Genomic DNA, 25255 nt, shown 5'->3' with positions numbered 1-25255 from the left:
AAACCAGCTTTGAGACTGCAGCCAGGGCTGCACGCCCGCGAGAATGAGACCTTCGAAAGGTTCTGAAGCTGAAGAAGTGCTCATGCCGAAAAGGCTCATCTCAATGCAATGTGTGCCGACTAGCCCGCGCTTGTTGCTTTAGCTGCACAATGAGACCAATGTTTTTGTAATAAATAGCTTTACTGTTCAGTCGTATTTCTGTGACAATCCCATGTAATATTTTAAAAAAAAGCGAGCGCTGAGGCAAACTTAAGCACAACTTTTATGGTAAGTAAAGCTGAGGCTCCTAGAGCGTCTCTTGCATTCTAACGCGCATATCAAGACAGAAAAATTGTGGCTTCTAATTTGTGCTCAAATACAACAAAATTGGACCTCTTTAATTAGACTTTCTAATCACGCTATTTTGTGTTACCGCCTTCCCTTCATGCCACGAAACGTTGAGTTCACAGTTAAAGCTAAGTTTTATGTTAAACAAACGTCTATTTTTCAGGAATTCGGTTTCCTCGTAAGTCATCGCACATTTCTACTTCTTTGATGCTGTTGCGGAAGAGATGCGCGAGTTTTGCGTTCTCCATGCAGGTCACTTCGCCACCCCGTTTGTACTGGGATTCCTGCGGGACAGAAAATAACAATATTTTTTCACATTACAAAAAAACTGTTTCTAATAGATGAATGCATAGCACTGCAAAAAAATAAAGGCCGCATTTTGTTTTAAAAGACAAATAATGTATTTAAGGGATGATGCTGCAATTTAGCATACTGATGTATTTCAGAGTGGTAATTTCAAAAAAGCAATTATTTCTCAGATAGCTTTACTAGCTCCTGAGTTTTCAATAAATTCGTAACTTTACTTAGGTCCTCCTGACGGGTTGTTATTGTAAAACTCTTCAGAATACGTCAGAACGTTTTATAAAATAGCATTCACAGAGACATGTCTTGTGGGGGGATGCTATTTTAGGCCTGCTTTAATTCTATTGCATTGGTAAAACATTTGCAGTCAAGTTGCACGATACGGGAGGCTATATATATTTTAAGACTAATTAATTAAAATTATTTTATGACATTTAAAGCAACAAAAATAGCATCGACTTCTTGTAAACCCTGAGATGGGGAACGATAAAAAAACGGACGAACACAACAAAATCTCAGGGTTTTGTTGTGTTTGTCCGTTTTTTTTATCGTTCCCCATCTCAGGGTTTACAAGATGTCGATTGATTACCAGCTCGCCTGCACTCTCTCACTGCTTACAAAAATAGCATCACCGCATAAAGCATGCCTTGGTAAATGCAATTCAATAAAAATGTCATATAGTCTGAAAAATTTTACGCTTACGACCCGTAAGGAGGACCTAATTAAAATTGCAAATTTATTGATAACTCAGGATCTGGTAAAGTTTTTTCAAAAAAGATTTACACATTTGAAATCACTACTGAGTAATACATCAGTAGACTATAAGTCAGCACGATAAAAAAGAAAACAAAAAATGTAAAGACCAGCATTTTTCCTAAAGGAGCGATAGCTTTAAATTCTTTTTACAAAAAGACATCAAGCAGTTATTTCGGCAAGCCAAGATCATATATATTTTGTTAGTTCCCCCGCTAGGTTTAGTGGAAAAGAAGTGAATGAAATCGGTGTCGCACTGATTATACAATGTACAAACGAGTCTGAGGACAGTCTGAGGCGACTTTTGTTCCCGTATGAGTCGAACTCTTGGTCATGTGAAAATTTTCTGTAGGCATGTTCGAAGCCACCATGCTTTCAACATACTTGCGGGAAGAGGTCACCAGTTAATTCTTTCAACACATCTGCAGTGAACAGTTAGTATTTGGTATGATGTGCACACAGCTTGTCTGCGGCTTTGAGGTACCGCATTTTTTTGTGTTATATTCCCTGAATACTACACATTTACAAAATTTGAAAATTTACTTGGTTCGGACTATCTACAGATGCAGACTATACGAGGATATTTTTTTAGGTCGATCGCTGTAATGAGACTTGAATGATTTCATGAAAAGCCGAGTATAACGTATGACTATAATAAAATTACGATTTTGCGGATTTTTATATTTTGTGAGTGAAATTTGAAGGGTGTTTTTCGGAGATGACTTTTCACGGGAAATTGAGGGCTGCCGAAGTGTCTTTTGCTCAATTCCACTTTTCTGAAATTTACAAATTAATTTCAATATTTTTATTCTTTTTCGATGTAAAATATTAAATAATGTCTGTACAAAAACGTACACCAACTTCATAAAAAATCACCTGTATCAAAAAAATTTTCTGTAGCTGCATTCAGCATTGGCGGCAGTACTAACTGCCCACGACAAATCTTGAAAACAATTGAAGCTTCATGAAAAATTGGTACCTTGAAATATCAAACACCTGTGAGCATAAAACTTTCAGCTGCCCTCCCAGTCCTATACAATTCGTAGGTTCGCTTCTTTCACTGTAATAAAAACACAGCTCGTCCTTTCTATAATCGTCAATAGTCTGCGGAAACCAAGTCGTCTGCTTTTTGCGCAGGAGTTGCGGTGACGTCAGAACGACGCCGAGCTCTGATTGGTTACGATTGAAAGAATAGTTGATAGATTTCAATGCTAGATGCCTGGAGGCATCTAGCATTGAAGCATTTAGCATTGGATGCTTCAATGCTAGATGCTTGATGTCCGCACCATCAAAGCAAAAAACTTTTTATTCTTGACCCTATTTTTGGCTATCAATATACACAGGGTGCGGACCATAGTCAGGAAAGTCAGATAGCTGCACACAAGTAGAGAGTCAAGTTTACTCTTGGAACGAACACTCGCTTTCTTCGGTTGTTCAAACATTGCTACAGATAACGAAGTGATTAACCCAAGAACTATGACCGCGGCGCATACGAAGCGAAGAAAATTTGCAGTACAGCTGAAACAATTTCAGCACGAAATAAAGCAAGATTAAAGATACCAAAATCTTCCCAAAACTTGTAGATGACGCTTCAGCACGGGATCGCCAACGACTATGCAGAAGGTTTTCAAGGAATAACGTTTTTTTTTATGCCAAATTTGCCTCGGAGGTACACCGACTGCATAAAATGCGGTATATGTTGTGACTGATGGAATCGCGAAGGTAATATAGTTCCTTTAGGGGTCCGAATTGTCTTTCTGAACACCCGTTGTAGTTGTGCCTTTGTGGTGAAGACGGTTGAGTTCTTCGTGGAACTGCTGTATCAGGGACGTAAAATTCCCTACTGGGAAAGTTTTGACAGCTCTAAGCATTTCCTGCTCGCTCCTCAATTTCCGGTGGGTAACCTCAGTTAAACCGAGACTATCTGGAACTATATTCTACTCGTGAGTAAAGTAACTATGTAATCTACTTATGCAGAAAGAAACGTTAGTGGTGACAAATAGTCCAATCTAATGTCGCATTCGACGGGGACGCACCGCACCGCACCGCGCTGCACCGACGGACGCGTCACGTTCACCTGGTCGTGTCGGTGCGGCTGCACTACGTTCGCCTGGGACCAGAGTGTCGAACCGATATTTTTATTGGTTCGGTTCGGGTTCGGGTTCACGGCTTTCGGTTCAGTTCCGGTTCAGTTCCGGGGCGCAAAAAATAACGGTTCAAACCGGTTCGAACCGGTTTGAACCGCTAAATTGAGAATATATTTTCCGCGTTGTTCTGTCAATAGGCGCTATTTAGGCCGTGAAACTAACTTCTGTAAACGATCTGATTTTTGCGAGGACCTATTTTTGAGAATTTCGCGAATCGCCTACAATTCGCGAAAAATGGATCCAGCGAACAATTTCGGTAAAATGTAAACAGATTGAAATTTATATTGAGATTCCACCGCGTCGAGAAAATTACAACCGGCGAATTATTCCGAAACTTCAGCTTTGACCTAAATCGCGAAATATTGAGCCCACGAAAAATAGTCGTTAACAGTATATAGTCTTTTTTTTATTTGTTCAATTCAGTTTTATTCTCAGGTACCAAAATTTTAAAATTCTGTTATTTATTCCTACACAACAAGAAAGGAAAATCTACGTTAACATACAAAACGTCGTGTTTATACGACTCAACATCCCTTCGTTTACCAGAGTCACATATATTGTACCTGAATCGAAATGTTTTCGGAAGTGGAGTAGGTTGCCTAAAATACCCGTGATTGGTACAACTTTGTGTCGCAGTGTTAGATGTTGAATCGTGGTTTTGCCCTTGAACTAAGGAATTAATTACAGTGAATACAATCATGAAATGGGCACCTCGTCGCCATATATATCATGAAATGTGTTTTACGGAATACGTTTCACAATATATATATGATGACGAGACGACTGAGCTTAAGGGAATATAATTTTCAAAATGTCACGAAAGTCACGGGACAAGTCCTTCCAGTCTATATTTTATAGGAACACTAAGCGACAATCGCAATGCTTGTTTTTCTAACTAGCATATTGTTTGCTCTCAGCACCATGATGCGGGCGACGAATCATACGAAAAGGAGTGGCTAAAATTGTTCACTCTAACCTATGAGCACCTTAGTACTGAGATCGAATCTGACCTAAAACAGTGCTTACCCATGTGAACATTTTCTTATATTGGATAAACTGGCATAGCCTGGATGTTGAGGTTTGCTCTTGACAAAATGCAGGTCAATTTAATTTGCAAATAAGCATCACCCTCGCTAATTGATGATTTTTGTTAAATAGAACAAAGTGGTATTTCATGCTCTACTCAATTCGGAAGCTACCTAATTGGACACTTTCTGAGAGTTTAAGTGTGCAATCGTCATAGTTCCACCATTCGTTCCAGTAAAAAAAGGCGACAGTAAAAACACATAAAAAACGCGATAATAAACTTCTGTATATTTGAGAAGTTATATATGCGTGAGGAACACATATAGTTATTTAAATTAGCCTCAAAATAATAAAAAAAAGCATTATTTAAATCTTTTCAAAATCACCTATAACGTGTCTATAGAGGATAAAAGCGCCGAAAAATATTTGCCGAACATCTTTCAGATAATTTAAAGGCGCATTTACTTATATATCTTGGAGGTGAGAATCTTCTATTTATGCTGCCAAATCTTCAGACAGGAATTAAGTAAATTTTTATTATCATCGATAAATTTGACTTTATGAAGTTCACATAACCGCCTGAGACCGACACGGAAGGACGATACTTGAAAATACGCCAGCTGTTGTGTCTTCGGCAACGTGCTTTTGTTAGCTGTTTTGCAATGTAAAATAGTGGGTTGCAGGGCATACCAAAAAACACTGTGGTCACATGACATATCGGAAGGCAAATACACGAAATGTGCAGAAATAAGGAGATGACACGCAATTTTTTCTAAATAATCCCTTACACAAAGCTTTACTGCAAAAAGAAATGCATAGAAATGCATAAAATGATATTCCTAATTAAACATAGATTCCGCGCAGGGCAAACAAAGATTTTTTAGAATCCTATATAATATAAATCACTTTTGGGCATCAGCTTGCCTCAGCTCGAAACGTCGCGGGATACTACCTCGGGAGGCTAATGTTATTTTAGGTTTTACGTGCTCTTGTTTTGAGACCTTACTTCATGACTCTGTTCTTTATCAGTCATGTGCTCCAACATTTCATTAGGCTGCCGTATATCATCGCGAGACTACTATAAATACTACACAACTTTACACATTGGACGTCTACTGCTGGTGTTGCGAACGTCGCACTTCACCAGAAATCTGAAGTATTTAACATGGTTTGCACGTGACGTAATCGCACTAGATACTGGTTGTCATTGCGAGTTGTTCTTGCTGAGAAAATCAAATCCGGTTTGGCAAAATGCACGCTGCAAAAGTTTCGCGCTCAGTGCAAGCTATGTATTTGAGAGGCACACATTTTTCTTGTTGGTACATCGTCGTTAGGCACGGCGCGAGTATCTGGCACGACGAAAACGTGCTTTCTGGCAAGAGTGTTTTTACAAATAAAAGTTGTACCAACTACCCATCTGTCACTATTGTTTCCAGGCCACGCTTTCTAGTCTGCGCCGAAAATGTGGGGCAGAGGAATCTTTACGACACAGTATGCTTTAAAACTACCCCCCTCACCACTCCCTTTTTTTTTTAGTTGCTCCTCAAGATACTTTTTATTCCTCAGGGATTTCCTGCTCCGTATTGAGTGGTGTTCACTCGACAATTATATTTGTGTCACTTGTTAACAGTAATTCTTCCTTGCTTTAACTTTGCACCAAACTGTGAAGGTTAAACAAAATACAGGGCGGTCGAAACTTGGAGAACTTGAGAGCGACACTCCTCTGAGACTTAGAGCGGCTGCCAACGTTCGGCTATCCCCGTGAGGCCACTAGGATCTTTCTTTTCAGGTATCCCTCCCGTGCACACTAATAGTTCCATGTAACGTCCGACTAATAAGTCACATTTAGACCCTTTAACACTTCTATTCTCGGGACAACTTTCTGAGGCAGTTCAGCAATAACGAAAACATGTTTGGGAGCCTCAATGGTGTGCATACATGTAAAATGGGTCGTGCAGCATCTTTTTTTTTTTTTACCTTAAGTTGAATAAATACCGCTAAGTTGTAATCCTTGACGTTGATAACTTGCAAAAGCATCCATTAGTTTGCCCCTCCGCGAAATGGCAGACAGTCGAAAGAAAGAAATGAAACAGCTTTCCCCTCCTCAACTCACAATTAGAACTATCAGCCACGTGATCTGATCCTAATATATACACCGTCAGTGTTTATCATAGTCATACGCAGGGCTGGCAAAGCAGAGAGCATGGGCTGATCTTCAGATATAATTTTAGTTGGGCTATAATGCCCGAGCCCCACTAAAGCGACAAACAGAAACAAACGACAGCCTTAAACCAGAGTATTTCGCGATTTGACAGGCTTTGTAGAATAAAGAAGGCTATGCTCAAACACGAGTATCATGCACACGATGGTACCATTTGCAGGCTTGTAAACACTTGTGCTAACTTCGCGAGCACCGAACAACTCAAAGCCGTATAAAGGTACCATCGGGAACATGCTGAATGTGTCTGAGGCTTGTCGCTTTCGTTTGTTTCTGTTTCTAGCTCTAGTGGGACTCGGGCCCATCATAATCTTTGAGTTGAACACGAGCGTTACCCGAATGTTTGGCGATACTGGTTGTCATGAACCAGAGCATTTGACTCGGGATCATGAAAATCGGGTACATCATGGTGTCACGTGACTCTCAGTGCGAAGTTGTGATGTCATGTGACGTCACGGTATCAACAACGTTAATAGATCTAGCGACGTCCTCAATTCGAATCGACTTAACGCGGTGAGTCACGTGACGTCACGGGGTCACGTGATGTGACATTACTTGACAGCATGTCTTGACATCATGACGTCACGTGACATTGTGACACATGGCTAATCATAGTGCCAATAAGAAAGCGCCGCAAAAAAACAGGATTTATTATACATTGCAATTCTGTATATGACGATTTGATCAATACGTAGAGGAATACACGTGCCAATAATAATAAATTTGTAATACTAACAAAAAAAAAATACCGTGAACCGTTTCGAACCGGTTACCGTTATATTTTTTTCCGGTTCAGTTCCGGTTCAGTTCCAAGATGGCGGCGAAGATTTCGGTTCGGTTCAGTTCCGGTTCGGCTAAAAATAACGGTTCTGTACCGGTTTTCGGTTCGGTTCGGTTCCGGTTCGACACCCTGCCTGGGACTTCATGCCGCGCGCTGCACCGGTGCGTTGCCGCACCAGCTGCACCGTCGGAAGGAGACCATGCAGGTCCTCGCACTGCGGCCTTGAGACGCTCTCCGCTTTCTTCGCCAGTTCCTCTCTCTCTCGCCTCGTCGTCGGTCTTCCGTCCTCGTCTCGCGAAACATGGCGGCCCGCAGCTTGAGAGAACGTGGTGTCGGTGCTGCTCTCTTCTTTTCCTCAAGCCCTCTGCTCTGGCTACGATTCCAGCAGTGACGACGGGCGTCGGTTTTTCCCTTTTCGGGAAGTGTGTGTGTGCGGTGCTGCGTTGCGTCAGCCGCCGAGCAACCAGTCCACCACGCCGGGCACGTGAAGCTTTCGTCGTTCGTCGGATTCAAGACGTCGGTGAGTGTTCGGACTTCGTTTGAACTTTTCCCTGGACTTTGGGTTCGGCAGTGGGGACTTGCCTTTTCGGAACTTTCGTCTTCTTTGCACCGGAGAACTTGCTTCCCGGCTGCAGTTTGTGTCGCGAGCGGTGAGTTGTTTCGCGTTGTGTCGGGAATTGAGTGCTGTCTTGTTCTTTTTCGCGGCCCCGCTGCCCGAAGGTTCGTCAGTGTGTTGTTGCAGTAACGCGTGTTCGCATTTCGTTCTGATGGTTTTGTCGTGTTGTCGCCGTGCGCGGCTTTTTATCGCCTAATTAAATTTCTTGTTTTTCTTTTAACCCCTGCGTGCCCTCGCCTCTGTCGATTTTCACACCGGACGTGTACCTATTGCTTGTCACCAGTCCGACAATAAAATCACATATGTGTAAACACTCTGTTTCATAGTCCATGTGTTTTTGTTTTTACGTTGGCGGGCGAATTTTCGGTATAACAAGTACATACTTCAACCATCCACTTGAAAGACAATTTGTAACTTTCATTCCTCGCTAGATGGCGCGAGCCGTCGCCCCACTCTTGCAGATATGTTTTACCGTCCAGCAGTTCATGTTTTGCCCTTGCAGTGACCGCACCGAGCGCGTCGCACGGCGGGATGCTTCGCGTTCGCCTGGTAGTGCGTCACGTGGTGCACCTACACGGTGGCGTGGCCTTGGGGGAGACATTTTCTCGGTGCCGTGCGCGCCCCAGACGAATGTGACATATGAATGTGACTTTCAAGCCTGCAGAGACTTGGAAGTCACTGAGCTTCAAGCACACGCAGGTTCATTGAAAGAAGCAATCGCATTATAACCAAGGTCAAAATAAATAGGAATGCGCATTTGACGTTTGAGTTCTATAAAATGTATACAATGTCTACGCATGTTGTCTCATCAAACTACCACAATGCTTACGCGGCATCCCACCATATATTCGTTGAAACAAAAACTTCTGTTTTACTTTTTATCATATTTATAAACAATCTACTCAATTAAACGTTTAAATACATGGAAAATTACTCACCATTCTATTAAGAGAGGAAAAACAGAAGAAGTTAACCTTCTCGGCGACTGCCCACTTGCTATGGTCCTCTCTATAACTGAATATGATTTGATCTTTTTTGTGGTGACCGAACATAATTATTACTGTCTTTACGTTCATCACGGAGTAAGTCTTTCGGCAGAATGATGTCTCCGCTTTTCCGGCCCCGTTTCTCCAACTTTCGACATAAAGATTATCCTTGACAATATAAGGAGCCACCACTGCAGCGTATATATCTGCAGAAAATGGAAAGGTGTTAGATGACCACAGTTTCAACTAAAATATCCATCATGTTGGGAGCTTCGGAATAGAAAACAGGCATATTGAGTAACATTTACTACTAGATCAGATTAAAAGCGAATAGTGTATAGTGGGTGAAAGGTTAAGAAGTCAGTAGATGGTCCGTTTCGATCGCGGCCTAATTTCTGCCGTTGATAACACTTCGACGCACGTGTATCCAAAGATGCTGCAACAGAAGGCGACGAGCGCGTAGTAGAGGCAGGACTTCTACTGGTTTCTTAACTTCTCATGGACTATACATCAGACGGAAGAGTGGACGCTTCTTCGGACGTCACTCCAACACATGGCGTTTGTGGACACGGCGATCACATGGAGATCTTGGTGAGTTTGTATATGCACAGTTATTGAGGATTTCTTTGTTTTAATTTTACGCAAGATATCATTCCCAATACCAGGCCCACTACCCGAGCAAAAAGGTTTTATGTACGGCAGGGTTTGGTCGCGGAAGCTTGTGATATCTTTTGTTTTGGCATTCTATTATTACTAAAATATTAAGGTAGGCTCGTCGGATATGCATTTTCGAATTGCATTTCGCTACCTCTTTCTCGTCTTTTGTGTTATGATTAAAACGGCAGTTGTGAGTAGCGCTTGTTCAGTCAGTTTCTACTTGACCATCGCGCTATTTATTTCGAAAATTCTATCAATAGTTTCCTTAAACTCAGAAAGCGTTATTAGAACAACTCAGCTAATGGTACGTTTACACTTGCGGATCCGCCAGCGAATCCGCCCAGCTTTTGCCGCTGGGGCGAAACGCTGGGCGGAAAATGCGGCGGCAAGGCGTATGGGTCCGGGATCTATTTCTGCCGCCGAACGAGGCGTTTCGCTGACCGGAAGTGGCATTCTCGCGCAGCGCGACGCTGCCTACGTCATGAGTAGGCGTTCTTCCGGGAGCTGGAAAGCCCGGGACTGCCCGGGAGAGACAGTCGAGGTGGGAACTCTCGCGCCTCCTCGTCATATTTGACGGGATGTTGCGAGAACAGCTGCCGTAGCCGGCGCCGCCGCCGCCGCTCGAAGGAAAAAGATGTAAACGCAACCCGCTCGTCGCCGCCGCCGCCGGGAGCGGATCCGCTCCCGCGTCAGCGGATTTCTTCTCAGGTGTAAACGTACCATAAGGAACTTTCCATAAACGCTGCCTCTACGAGTAGTATCCCCCTCTCCCCCGGAGGTTCGTCTCCCGTCGTTCGACCTGCCACCGTTTTGGGGACGGTTGCTATGGTAACTAGAGCGTACTCTACGGAGCACACAAGTTTTCAAGCACCGCGTCTAATTGGCAGTTTACTGTAGCGTTTCAGAAGAATACGCGACTGGTGGCGGGCTTGAGCGGTACGATCACTCGCCTGAGATCCAGAAGTGAGCTGATCTAGTAACCTCGCCCTAGCACGAGGCGAGCGCACCGTACTCCTTATGGTGTACTGCCCCTGTTTAAAGTTTAGCTGCCACGCTGTTGGCGTGGCAGGTAAACTTTGTTTGCTGCCACGCTAACGTCTCTTAATTTATCACTGATTATGGTGGCATGACTGTCGGGGCTAAGACGGAGACCTCGCCTTCTCCACATACAAAAACAGACTTCATTCGTTCATATTCTGCCGTTCACATGTTACTATTTAGCATTTCCATGCTATCCCGAGATATACGTGAACGTCCCTTGAAGAAGAAACGGCATAACAAACCTTGTTTCCACGTGCCGCGCTTCGCAATCGATTGCAGACGCTGTCTTCCCAAGCTTCTGAGAGTATCGTTAAAGAGGCTTTCGTTCTTCCTAGTAACGTAGACCCCTTCATACAGCAGTTTAAATTTTGGATATTTATTCAGTATAGTAAGTGGAGCGTGTTTTTGGTAGACGTTGGCGTATTGCACACGTAGATGTTGAGCTGGAAAAAAAAATGAAAACACAATTACTTTGGTGCTTTTAGTTCCACCGGCCGTTCTATCCAATGCAACCAAAATTCGGCGTCGGTAAACTATTTACATGACGTTGCTCTTAACTAATAATCTCTATTATGGCGTTATCACTGATGGAAAGGCCGTTGATAGGACTACCGGTGGCCATTGCTACGTACCAGGCGGTACATGAGAATCAGATTTTGCCGTATGGCGACCTCAGACAGGCTGTATTGCGAGAATGCGGGTGATCGGAAACTCGGCGCAGGTTCGGGTAGTCGGGAGTCCATTTATGTTCTAGATGGACATTCGCATTGCGAGAAAGATATTATTAAGCACTCAAGCATTTTGAAGGGCAGATCGAGAACCAGATTACCACGTGAGGGATGTTGCCGACTATAGTGCCCGACAGCCTGAGAAAGCCGGGGAGTGTATTACCGTGTTCGCACTTATTGCCTCGTGGTTCGCCCTTCGTGGCTGTTATCGGCTGATGCCGCTATCTGATTGAATGCCTCGCAGCAATAAGATGCCTGGGAGTTGTCACACCCTGCGATTCTCAAGCTGCAAGTTATCATTGTCAATTACAAGGATACCCACTTCTCACCTATAGCACCATATTCAGGCTGTTCTTTTTAGGCGTAACAAATTTGTTAAAAAGCAAAAATAAAACAAAAGCTACAGTTAATTATGCGATTTGTGCAGGTGAATTATAAAACCAAGGGGGTGTAGTATACTACTAATCATAACGATTAGTAGAAGAATGAGGAAAAATTTGTCAATGAACTTATTACTTAGACAAAATAAACATATGGTTCCAATCAGATTCTTGCTAAGGATCATCCAAAATCACAAAATAAACCATTTTAGAAATACTTTAAATGCGTGAAAAACTTACTAGTGCGCTAAAGGTCCACTTGGGCAGCAGGTACAAGACTGGGGCTCTGATAAGAGACGAAAGAATCGCGCGGGAACCTTATCGCAATGGTAACCTTGCTCCTGCTGCACGACTGGTAACTTTAGCGCTCCACTGCGCTTCTCACGGGCTCAGAGTGTTTCTAAGAACCTATTTAGTGGTTTTCCAAGACGCTCAGCAAGTTTCTAATTGGAACGTGATGTCTATTGTCAGTAATATAAAGTATATTTAAATTTGTTTACTCAATTAGCCCTCTGATCGTTCCGATTACCCTCTTATATTATGTCCCCCCAGCCGTATAACTCACCTGCAGAAACTGCATAAGTGTAGCGTTCGCGCCGAGTTTTAAACAAGTTTGTTAAGCTTAAAAAACAGAAATCACCCTGTATACTTCGAGCTTGCATGAGCGTTCAATGATACATAGTTAAGCATACGGTAGAGAACGCGACCTGCTTTTCTTAGCGGCTACCCTATAATATACTTAAGGGTGCCTTGAGGAGGTTCTGAGATCGCCTAAATATGGCGATCTCAGAACCTCCATCTGGTCCCCTTGGCAACATTCATTGATAACAAAGATAGAGGCACTTCAAAATCGCGCAATCAGATTCATTTATTCAGATTATTCACGAGACACCAGCATCACTTCTTTACGAATGAAAGCTAACCTTGATCTCCTCTCAACCAGAAGGAAATTATCACGCCTGTCTCTTTTTCACAACATTTACTATCATAACCATGACATCAGAACTTCACTATTATCTCCAGCCACTCGTATATTTCCTCGCATTGGTAACGTCTGTAAGGTTCGTCCGATTTCCGCATCGTCAGTTTCGTTTCTTTACTCCACCTTGCCATTCACAATAACGGACTGGAATAGCCTGCCTAACAGTATCGTGACCCAGACAGATTATAATACTTTCATATCCCAACTGACCATCCATCTGCATTTACACTAATACCAAAGTCAACTCGTGTTTATAGAAATGTTTTATTTGGGTATTTTTCTGTTTCATCAGCTGTTTTTCCCTAAAAATGTTTTAAGTGTGTTTTTTTTTCTTCTGTTTTTGCTGCTTTATATAACAATGTTTTCCAGCATGTAACCCACTTTTTTGTTTGTTCCTTTATATGTTTCTTCAGCAGTTACACCCACCTTGTGTTATACCAGCAATGGCCTTCGAGGTTTTAATAAATGATGATGATGATAACTCACTCTGCTGGCCCCAATTATCCTAGAAACCTCAAGATCACGACGATACGCAGGCGATTTTCCTATTAAAAACAACCAAAGATCTTCGGCGATGGGAGAAGCATGTTCAGAAACCAGGACCACTTTCAGCTAAAAGCAAGCCAAGGATTCTCACGCATCCATCCGGTGGAACAGCGGAGTGATATATCAAATGAAGTGATGCTCGTTGCCGATACAGCCCGGACTACGATTCAACCCAGCGAGTGCTTGCTCGAGAGCTGGCGACACGACAACTGTCTCGCAGAAGAAAATAAAGAAGTAACAACTTAGTGTACTGTTCTTAAGACGATTATTACAGCAATATGTTCGTTTCTAGAAAAAGAAATTGTCAACTGCTCTTATTTGCTTTTGTCATCTACAAAAACATACGTATTTTGTAATAACGGCGTTTACAATTTCTACGAAATGTTGCGTTTTCATTGGTCACATGTCGTTCTGGCTGCCGGAACAATGCTCTTCCCATCGCCAGAGATACCCTCGGTGTGCTCGATTTCTGATTCCTTTTTAATTGGGAAGTCGGCCGGGCATCGCCATGATTTATGGATTTCTTCGATGCTTAGATCCAGTAGAGTGACTTATCGCCGCATTTTAGGCGATCTCAGAAACCCCCTCGGGCGTGTTTAAGTTGGGTTTTTCTCCGGTCTTAATTCTGCTGTAACTATATGTTTAAAAATCGAAACAGCACATACCAATTATGTCGGTCGAATCTTTGGCGGAGAAAGTGACACAGAGGAAGAGCTGGGCGTTCTCTCGACCGTTCTTAGGATAACTATATTCTCCGCCGTGCAGTATGGGAAACCTCGGTACGCTGTGCTGAAGCCATACAGTGTTGGAGGCTCCCACCATGAGGATTCCTGCACAAACAGCGCCGAGGCGTGTCCTTATAACCAGAAGACATACTTTTTTTTTCGGTGAAATTGTGCACTAATTAACGAAAGAGAATGCACTCTACTCCGCTCAATTGCATCAGAAAGGACGCCTAGAGAGCCCAATCTTCTCCCAGCGCTGTGGGCAGCAAGCGTTCAAAAGACTAGGTTCGCCAAGAGAGCAGACACGGCCGTCTTGAACAGCGTTCGATTGCCCACGACGATAGATGTCGGAAGCCCCTCTTCCTAATTTGTAATTTCAACAACCAACAAAAAAATGACCACAAACGTCTATTAACGGAGTAAATTTTTATTGGACAGCATAAGAACGTAGTGTATAACCCCTCTCTTTGTTTGGAGGCTGAGTGAAACAGATTTCTTAGCCTCTAACACTTCTGTAGGTGGACATCCGTAGCGAACATTCTGACACGCTTTTTTCGTTTTTATTAACATTTGGTTGATTTTCGTTAAGATTACGTCCTCATGTACATGTAAAACCCTTAAGAGTGCACGCCTTTGAGGTAACTTTTTTGTATGTGTAATATGTCCGAGCCGTGATCTATCGGTTAGACAATCCAGCTTCAGCGTCTTTTTGACCTGAAACTGACAGATACAGTTCGTGTTCCAGAGTCTCTAGATTATAAGCTCCGAACTTGTTTTTTCCTTAAGAGTGGGTCGTTTGTGGGTTTTCCCTTCTCCCAGGTTTCCCATTTCCCTCTTTTGTTCAAACTATATATAAATATATTCCTTGGCAATCGAAAAAATTGGGAATAAAGGCATATACTGATAAAATTGAATATTTACTAGCTGAGTGATATTCGTCGGATTTATATCATATTAACCTACATTAAAGTTGAAATATTTTTTTATTTAAATAACTTTTTTTTTATTCTGCGAAGAGCCGAGAAATTTTTTGTGAAGTGAGCACACAGCATGACACTGTCAACATAACCGACGAACGGCTCTTTTCTTACATATTAATGGTTGCCATTAAAACTACTCTACCTGTTTTCACCTCAAGAACCAGTTTAAAGAAGTGCGCCTCCTCGCGGATTATTACAGACTTTTGCTTTTATGGTTAGCATTCAGATATTTTTAGGTGCATTCCAGATTGGATATATGATTTCTTATTAAGACACACACGTTCCAAGCGCCAAAAGCATCGCTTTTTTTCCGACAACCAAATCTCATAAAAAATACTTCGCGCCGCGTATAAACAATGAGCAAACTTTATTTTTTCTTGAGGTGAAAACGGGTATAGTGCAATGGAAATTGCTCATCCGGGGCACAAACTTCTGCGATAAAAGTTTGTGTCTCATCAACCGCGTCTCTAATTGCAAGAAATTGCTTCGCGCTAACTGTTGCACGCTGTACCGCCTACGTGAGAGGCGCCTGAAATATAAAAGTGTAAAACACTTTTTTTATGATGAGGACCACTTTCTATAATATTTCAATTCCAGGTGAGCTTTTGTACGCGCTTGTCATTAGACTGTCGAGCTTTTCTCCGCACCCGCACACAATTAGGTTAGCTTTTCTCCGGTGAACTTATCTCCGGTGAGCTTCTCTTCGGGATTTAAATGTTCAGCGGTGTTCGACACTTCTTTCCTTCTCCTTTCGTTTTTCTGTCGTCACCGCAGTCTTGGATAACCCTGCAACTATCACTTTATGCATATCTTTATTACCACTAACTAGCGTTTTTTTCTAATTAAAATTTTCAATATTCAACAAGGTCTCGCCTTGGTTTACTAAACGCCTTTCTACTTTTGGCGAAGCTAGTGAAAGGTACACTTCAAACCTAATGTAAAAGATTTGCTAAAAAAGCCTTTAAATGTATTTTTCTCAAGACAACTAGCGCCACGGCTTCCCAGTGGCAAGTCGGTAAATTGTAGCCATGCTATTAAAAATGCAAAACTAAACCTATTATTGTCTTTTTAGAATCTCGTTCCAAGGGAAGTTGAAAATTTGGGATATTGCGCCCTATTTAAAGATTTGAGATCTGGATGTCATGGTTGTTTTGCTTCTCCTCCAGAGCATAGGCTCAATCAGTAGACTTTTTTGCGCTTAAGGGTGGAAACGAAGCTTTCTGGTGTCTTTTTGGTATCAGACATTTGTGTGATTTATAAAAAGAAAGGGTGTGTGTTGTGTGTGTGTGTGGGGGGGGGGGGGGGGGGCAGGGGATTATTGCAACCTCGATTGTTCTACCATTACACAAGCTTTGTGACCGGCGGAGGCATTTCAATGATTTAGGAATATTGCTTGAGAGAATAAGTTCCACGAGTATATTTTACCTTTAGAATGGCCGCCCTTCGTTCCATTGAATCCCTCTGGAGCCTGGTCGTTGTAGGCCACGTACGCGAGGTGCTGCAATGCAAAATGTAAGAAAGCTAAACGACGGCAAAATGTAACTTTTATGTTTTCATCTATCTATTTTCTTAGCAAGACATTCACCAGGCTAATTGATGTTTCGGCAGTGAAAATTGATTCTTTGAGATCTCAATTGAAACAAACAAGCTGATACTGCTTTGCACTGATTTAAAATTGATCTCTAAATTGTGCGCCTCTCAAAGAATGCCCTTCATGTACGAGCGTTGCCGTATTACGTACGTAACTATAATATCGCTATTATTGTTACGTTTACCATCATAATAACATTACTATAACTTTTAACAGAAACACGCGTATAGCTGTTTTTTCTGTAGCGCCTTGCTTAGTGAAATTTCATTAAATTTTTTAAACGTCCCACGTCTGTTGTTCCGTTGAGCAGGGAAAAAACAAACCACTGCAAGTTATGGAGGAAACGAAGGGAACGGTAATGTTGAAAACAAAATATTCAGCTCCGAGCAATAAATTACATACTGTGAACGGCTTATTGTTCCCGGGCTCAATACTTCGCGATTTAGGTCAAAGCTGAAGTTTTGGAATAATTCGCGGGTTCTAATTTTCGCGACACGGTGGGATTTCAATATAAATTCCAATGAGTTTACATTTTACCGGAATTGTTTGCGGCACATATACTTAACCAATTGTAAGCGATTCGCAAAATTCACGAAAATTAGGTCTTTGCGAAAATTAAGTCGTTTAGAGTATGCACTTAGCACTATAGACATTAGAAGTTTATAAAGCCAACTGAGCGGCGATTGCTGAGAACCATTTCATCGCTCTGCAGCCAATGAAATTGAGTCATTAGCCAGTAAAAACACCGAAGCGCGAACCATGCATCAAGAAGCATGAATATATTAATCCACTCCCAGCGTTTGAACGGTTTCTGTGACTATACTAATACATAATATACAAGGTCCAGTTAAAGATGAAATATCTTCATCAAGAGAAGGACGTACTAAGGGCTCGAAACAATTGTGAACACATAAGCAGGGTTCCCATTGGGATATTTTTATAATATACCACTGCACTGTCATCGTGTCTTATTTAATTACTTACTAGGTAACAAACTTCGACTATATGCTCTCTGTAAAACGGTTCCACTAAAAAGATAAAACCAGCCTAGTTAACCATCCTAACCTTGATTTTTTGCTGCTTTTCATACAGAGGCTTCAGGGTGTGGGCCACAGGGTTGTTTCGATTGTAGATGCCGTGTGTTAGCCTCGTCCAGTACTTGGTCTTGGCCTGCTTGCTGTTTGAGTCATAGTAAGCTATCTCTTCACCCTCCGGAGTTACATAATTGTCCGGGGACTTTTGCATCTTGGGAAGTTTATACATCACAAACCTGCGGGAAAATTTGTTGATTCAGACCGGAGCACGAAATTGCACCTCATTTTTCAATTTTCGTTTACAGTCATGTCTCGTTTATATGGACCCTGTTAATATGGCTACCCCGCTGTATGGACACCATCTCTAGAGACAAACTGGGGAAATACTTGCATTTTTGTCTCGTTATTATGAACAACTCGCATCATAGACGATGTTTTTGAGGAACGGAAGTGTCCATATTAACGAGACATCACTGTATTAATTTGGTGAATAAGTATCAAGGGAGTTTGCTCTCGCTGATATAACGGACAACACATCGAAAAACCTAGAACAGACTATTCACGCTTGGTATTTTTCTTAATCTTAGGACGACACTTTGTTCGATAGAGCACAATATTTTACTTCTAAAACTACAGACAATCGGCGGACGTGCCAAGTTTGAATAGGCCCTAAACCCTCAACTGCACTGTACAATAAAAGCCGGTGAGTCGGCTTTCCCTTACAACATTCGGAGTGCCAATCACTGCAACGTACGGAGGCAGCGCAGCGAATGCCGATGCCGAAACATGTGTTTAGACCAAAAAACGCAGTCGGAGTTGTGAAATTAAGCGATGCAAGCGTGACATTTTGCATTGCTTAATGTCACAACTCAGACTGCGTTTTTTTGTCTAAACATATGTTTCGGCATTGTCATTCGCTGAGCTGCCTCTGTAAGTTGCGGTGATTGGCTCTCCAAGTGTTGTGCGCGAAAGTAGTCGCAGCAAACTTTTTTTAGAGTGTGCTTAGCAATACTTAACGTATACTAGAGAAAAAGTCTAACTATTATATTGGCAAATGTAACACTCAAAGAAGTTAACAATTGACGGCGGGTACTTGAAACAAAATATGCAAATACGCCTTAGGGGACAGTTATGCAAAAATCATTGAATATTTCTTATACGAGGTAGTTAAGACTATCTTGCTGAAATTTAAACCACATAAAGAGCATGCAATTATGTTTCATTGGCATAAATCGCATTTGTTTATCGTTTCTTTTAAATTATGCAATTGTGAAAAAGGGGATGTGTCCTTTAAATTTGTACACACGCAGCACAAGCAAAAACAAGAATAAATATTTTTTTTCGTATTCTTGGTTAGTATTGTTTTTTTACGCTTTATATTCACAACACAGTTGATCAGTACTAAGACGTCCTTTAAGAGTACTGGGCCTCTAGACAAAAGAGTACTTCCGACGGCAGGTTTAAGGCTGTTGCAGTCTGCATCATGTCTGAAATCAAGTCAAAGAATCTAGGGAAAGTAGCGACATTGCCATCCATGCTTGCTAGCCGCAAACAAACAGACGACAAGACCTAGCAATGTGATTGGCTGATCGGTCTCAGTTGCCATGGCAATCGTCACTTTGCTCCATTCAAATTTTTTAACCTTCAAAAGGGTCGTTCGAACCAGTCGCACCCAGAACGCTATGGAGCATCATCACACTAAAACCGTTCCTTGCCAGTATCAGTGTCTTTGACGCAGTATATGCACTCCACATATCGATAATGCTGATCTCCACAGATCACTTGCAAATGGTATTATTGTGCTGCCGTATTTCAAGACAGTACAATTATTTTTCAAAGCCGTCAAGCATCGGCGCCGCATGTGGTGGCGATGCGAGTGAGTGAAACCTGTCTCTAATATGGAGAGGAGGATCGCCTGCCTTCATTTAGTACGTCTTAAGCAGGAGGGGCAGGGTTATTTGGGTTGGGGGGGGGAGGGGGGTGGGCGATGCGAGGATGTATTCAAGATACGTTTTTATAAAGCTACAAATCACCAGCGAATTTACATCGGCTGACCGAAAATGGAAAGATCAAAGAGCAGCTGCTAATTTTGTGAACCAAAATGGCGACCACACGGGCAGCTCGGCGCTCCACTCCCAGGATCGACTGACATTAAACTGAAGCAGTCAACGCAATTACTTGTTTGGTTTTTCCGTTTTTTTTTTTTTTTTTACTAACGTCGATAACCTGCAGAGAAAACAAAAACGCGCTTCGCATTAGATTTGTTTCGCCATTTCATTAGTGCACTTCACGTTCAAAGCGAGATTCCTCGTGTCGGCTTTGCTGCTAGCATCACTCTCAAAGGCTAACCATAATTTTGACTTTTTTGCATTGTCTATTTCTCATTGGGGATAGTTTCGCCGGTGCCACCAAAGGACATGCGGAGCCCTTTTCCTTTGTGCGCAATGCCAACAGTTCGAATCGCGAATGTCATTAGCGGCGATTGTAAGATCTATAGACCTAAAGGAGATATCTCGCAAGGACTGGCGCCCATGCGATAAGTCCGCAGCTAGGTTTTTCATGGGAAGTGTGTGTGCGTGCGCGGGGGGGGGGGGTGGGGGGGGAGTGGGCAGCCGTGTTTTTTAAGGGCTTTGGGAGCTTGTTGAGGATATATCCAATGCCAATTTTTGATTTCCAGGGCTTGATTGCACCGAATGTTGTTTCGCTCAATATTCCAGTCTCGCCTTGTCTACCAGGCTGAGTTTCATAACCTCACTAATCCGAATGTGCCCAATGGGGAGCCCGTAATCGGGAAGACACTCGGTTTGGTACCGCCCTCCTGCGGCTTACAGCAATCCCTACAGTTTAGACTGAGGCCCAGTTGAAAAGACTGCACGAACTGATTCATCCACGACGTCAAGCCTGGGTCTTGATGCTTAGTGTAGTTCCAGCGGCGACTGCCTCGGCATGTTACATGAACCTATATGCGCCTTTAGTGGACCCCCGATACACCGCTACTTCCTTGGCGCGCCTGCCAAGTGACCTACAACTAACCTAGTCGCAGCCCTCGGCAGGCTAATCAAAGTTTTCTACCAAAAGGTGTCACTGAATGCTTCGTCTTCCCTCTTTAGTGTGCGAGGACGCTGATCTTGTAACCCATGCGGATCCTGAAATGATTAAATCCCGGCTTCATACAGGCGTCTTTCGCCCCTGCATATCGACTGTGAATCAAACGTGTTCTCACCTAATACACACCCCTCTACCCTCTGTGCTGGCAGAGTTGGTGGCCCTCCGGGATATTATGTCCGCTCTTTTGCCTCTTACTGCTACTCTTCGCCCACCTCGTTCCATTTCTTACACCGATGTGATGCGGGATGTCCACTCTCTATGTCGTGCTGACCGCCCCTTCACTGTGGCGACAAACTTCCACCGGTTTGTTGTCCTGCCGAGTGCCCCTGCCCGGTTTGAGTACACTGGATTCGCCGTTCTAGCGTTCCAACTCATACCGCTGCAGACGCTACCTGTTATCCTCAGAATCCGGTCACGTTGTCAGGGGGGGGGGGGGGGGGGGGGGGGGACACCATGGCATCCGCTTGCTGTCCCTTTTGTACTGCCCAGTCCAGGGGCGGATCTCGAGAACCTCCTGTCGGCGTTCCCGGGACTTCAAGTGGCCCATCGGAGCGACATTAACCGGGTGGGCATTCATTTTAACCGGCCGTCGAACCTTCAACGCTGGACACATTGTCCGCACCCCAGCTCCCTTCTGGACATCTTGCAGGACGGTGGAATGCACTTTTATTTTTGAATCTATGCCGCATGGCCACCTGATGTAATTAAATAAAAATCTAAATGTGGGCTGATAGGAACACATCACAAGAATGTGATGCGAGAAAATAAAGATATATAATGTTTAGAAAAGAAAAAAGCTAAACCTGAACCATATCTAAAAACACATTGATTTACACCATTTTTTATGACTATAATCTAACAATTGACGAGCATACTCAATATAATTTGGAGGATAATGAAATATGTTGAAGGCATGTTGCATAAATGTGGACGTGATAATCTAACAACTCTGTAGTAAAGTGGTTAGTTAGTTGGGCGAGTTGGTAATGATTGAACATGGTTAAAATTGCGCACAAATAGAAATTTTTGCGCAATTTTAACCATGTTCTAACAACTCTGCTCGGGTAAAAATCGAAAGTTTCAGACAAATGTACCTGCCGCGGCCTGTTTGTAAATTTCTGAAAGCTATAGTTCTATAAATAATAAACATATACTTTAACATTGTCTTACTAAATTGTACAGATGTTACCCTAAAGTAACATTGAATATCTGTCGCTTACAGTTAGGATGAAGCGCGAGTCCGGGAGGACGACGGGGCTTAGGGCGATGACAGTCGCCGAAACCCCGTGGTCCTTCCCAGCTCCTTCGGTATTTTATTCATTTGAAACTAAACATGTCTCAACTTTCAGATACAGTTCCTTGTTTCGTGCAATGGGCTCAAAACATGTGAAAGTTATAAGAAAACATTTTATGTAAAATTGCTGGGCACATATGTTGCATACGTAAAACGTTCTAGCATCACGTGACATGATGTCACGTGACGTAAATTTTTCCACTAATTTTAGCGGATAAACTGAATTGATGTGTAGTTTACGTGACGTTAGTTTTTCTGTTAAATTTAGAGAAACTAAACTGTCGTGCAGCTCACCTGACATCAGATCACGTGACGTCAATTTCCCCGCTAAATATAGCGGGGGAAGGAAATAGGTGTGTAGGTCACGGGACGTTGATTTTCTCGCTAAATTTAGCGAAACATTTGGCGTCACGTGACCTGATGTAATGTGACCTAGGCTATATACCACTTCAACTTCCTCGGTAAATTTAGTGGAGAATCTACATGGCTGTGTAGGTGTGTGACGTCCCATAATGCAACACTGTGCGCTTTGCTTTATGGGACATCACAGCCCTATACGCTAATTCAAGTTCACTGCTAAATTTAGCGGAGAAACTGATTTAGTATGTAGGTCTCTAACGTCTCACAATGAAACACTGCGCGAGTTGCATTCTGGAATGTCACAGGCCACGGCATCACGAAATGCGGCTTTGCGAAATCCCGAGCAACAATACCCATGGAACGTTTCATGTTAAAATAGAATATCCCAATAGTATATCCGAAAGCCTCAATTTAAAGGAAACCGCCTAGACATGATCAACGGAAAATCATAACTCTAGGAGTGCAAATATTTCCCTGTTAATAAAATACTAAATATTGCCATCGTCAGGGAAGTTTTGAAGGCGGCGCCATCGGATAAGCTTTTCACAGACACTGGTAGATGGTTTCGTTAAAGCATGCTTGAGTTTGAATGAACTGTGAAGTTTTGTACGATGACATGCCTATCTTGTGTTGGTGATCGAGACGCGATGGTACATAGAAGGGATCTGTTAGTAGCTTTTACGCCATGGAAGATTTTCACAGATTTTTTGAAACAAACACAAACCGGAACGTTTTCTAAGTGATGCAAGGTTAGGCACGTTCAAACTAGATTTCATAGATATTACGCAGAGGTGCGACGATAGTTTGTATGAAGCGAAAATATCTATATTGAGTTGCTTCAATTGCAGAGGTCAATGTCAGTCCGTCGTCTCAGGTTGAAGAGGGGAAGAGGAGTATTTGCGGTTGGAGCAAGTGAGGGTTTTATAGAAAAGATGTTTTAGAGATATGGGGACGGATAAAAAAATCCATTTTAAAAATACAGACATACGTTTAGCATTATTTTTAACTATTGAATATGAACTTCCCAAGACCTATTAGATTGAATATAAACGCCCAAGTATTTGTGGGACGATAGTCTCTGTAAAACTTGACTTATTAGTAACTTGAAACATCCTTATCAACTACAGAACCCCTCATTCCCTTGCACTTTTTAGTGTTAAGCTCTACTTTTTATAAGTCACCACATCAAGCCTACAGTTAAGATCAGATTAAAGAGTTAAGATCAGACTGATCGCAACAAAGACGGAAACTCGAAGACTAGTCTAGAAAAAAAAGATAAACCACTCGAGTATACGAAGAGCGGTTTTTTTTTATTCCCAATTCTAATTAAATGAACTAGAAAGTTTTGAAATCACTCACCAGTCCACATCCTTTCCCTTTTCGTTCTTACAGTGAACATTGTGCTTGCTATTCGCACCGGCAGAGTTCACTATCTCTAACAATATGAATACAGCGACGAGATCTCTCACGGTATACCACATGATGTATTGATTTCCATTACTCCCAGAAGAAAGCTTTATAGCTAGCTCTACGAAAAAAAAAAAGACCTTTGAGCATTTTTTCCCCTTTGCTGCCATTGGTCGATCCTGACAGGATCGCTTTGTTTGTAGTGGGCCAAGCTACAAATGTCTGCAGTTAAGTAAATATTTGTTTTATTAACTGCACCAAAACTCGGTGCTCGAGGTGATGACACGCGAACTTTGCAGCTCCCCTTTTTTGATTGTGCCTTGTTTTTGTTTATTTGGATTGCTTGCGTTGGTTGCTGAACCTTTACGTACGCACACAAAAAACAACAAAAAACATATATTCACATATTGTTTACCCCAGATATTTTGCGCGTCACTGAGGAAAATTTTCCAACCGCTTATTTACATGTTCTGCCCAAGGAAAAGTTCAGTGAACCATATTGAAAACAGATAAGAGCAACGCTGTCCGCGGCCAACAGGACAAAGCGCGTGAAAAGTTCATTCAATGAAGGGAAAGAAAAATAAGAAAAAAGGGCACGGTTGTTACGTGGGGACTTCAAACGTGCTCTTTCCAACATGTGATGTTTAACGGGCTGGTTCGTTTTCACCGGGAGCCAAGTAGACCAACTAAATAAACTTCGCCTTAGAGTATCAGAACTTGAATCCCGATATATTTTTGTGAGCGCCGCTATTTTTGTGCCCAGTGGAGAGCGGGCACTAATGGCGTTCATTACTATGTGAAACTGCGACTTTTTGAACTTAAGATACGGTGCCAGGAAACTCGGGCGATATTGTGTGGCTTTGTCACAGAGCATTTGATTTGGTTATTAAAATCAAGGAACCGCTTTTTTTTGTTCTGGGGGGGGGGGGGGGGGGGGATTTAATATAGAGATTCGGATAACTAGCAAGAATAAATGTAGGTACCAAGATGGCTGTAGTGCCGTTACACTGAAGCATAGCTTGCTGAGTAGCTAAGAAAGGCACCACCGAAGATACAAGGCCTAGCGTAGCTCGGAAGCTAAGCCTTGTGATTCTGCAGGAAGGAGCGGGGCCCTGAAGCCAAGACCCCGGAGTTTGGGAAGATGGGCCATAACCACGTCTAGGGTGAACACCCGTCTCTCGACTCGCGGGGCCGTCCCACATTGATGACTTGTGTCCAGCGTCCCGTGAGAAATGCCCAAATCTTGAAAATGCCTCAAATTTACA

General features: G+C 42.6%; 1 protein-coding gene across 1 annotated transcript; it reads right to left on the bottom strand.

Annotated features, from left to right (window-relative positions):
• Positions 1–309: 309 nt before the first annotated feature.
• LOC115317888 (plancitoxin-1-like) lies at positions 310–24064 on the bottom strand. Its single transcript, XM_029977642.3, has 7 exons — positions 23943–24064; positions 17853–18057; positions 16622–16694; positions 14157–14321; positions 11098–11298; positions 9110–9363; positions 310–611 (listed from the first exon to the last, which is right to left on the bottom strand). The coding sequence occupies exons 1-7, from the start codon at positions 24062–24064 to the stop codon at positions 480–482; spliced, it is 1152 nt and encodes a 383-aa protein (XP_029833502.2). The 3' UTR covers positions 310–479.
• Between the last annotated feature and the right edge of the window lie 1191 nt (positions 24065–25255).

This window comes from Ixodes scapularis, unplaced genomic scaffold, assembly GCF_016920785.2.
Source record: "Ixodes scapularis isolate PalLabHiFi unplaced genomic scaffold, ASM1692078v2 PGA_scaffold6__148_contigs__length_123643588, whole genome shotgun sequence".
NCBI classification, from domain to species: domain Eukaryota; kingdom Metazoa; phylum Arthropoda; class Arachnida; order Ixodida; family Ixodidae; genus Ixodes; species Ixodes scapularis.
This window is presented reverse-complemented; position numbering and strand designations above follow the sequence as displayed.

Excerpts from the sequence above, each read along its gene's own strand:
- LOC115317888 (XM_029977642.3), bottom strand. The coding sequence starts at position 24,064 with ATGTGGTATACCGTGAGAGATCTCGTCGCTGTATTCATATTGTTAGAG. Across the intron at positions 16,695-17,852 it reads AAAAGCAGCAAAAAATCAAG|CACCTCGCGTACGTGGCCTA; the intron begins GTTAGGATGGTT and ends TTTGCATTGCAG. Across the intron at positions 11,299-14,156 it reads AGATTCGACCGACATAATTG|CTCAACATCTACGTGTGCAA; the intron begins GTATGTGCTGTT and ends TTTTTTTTCCAG.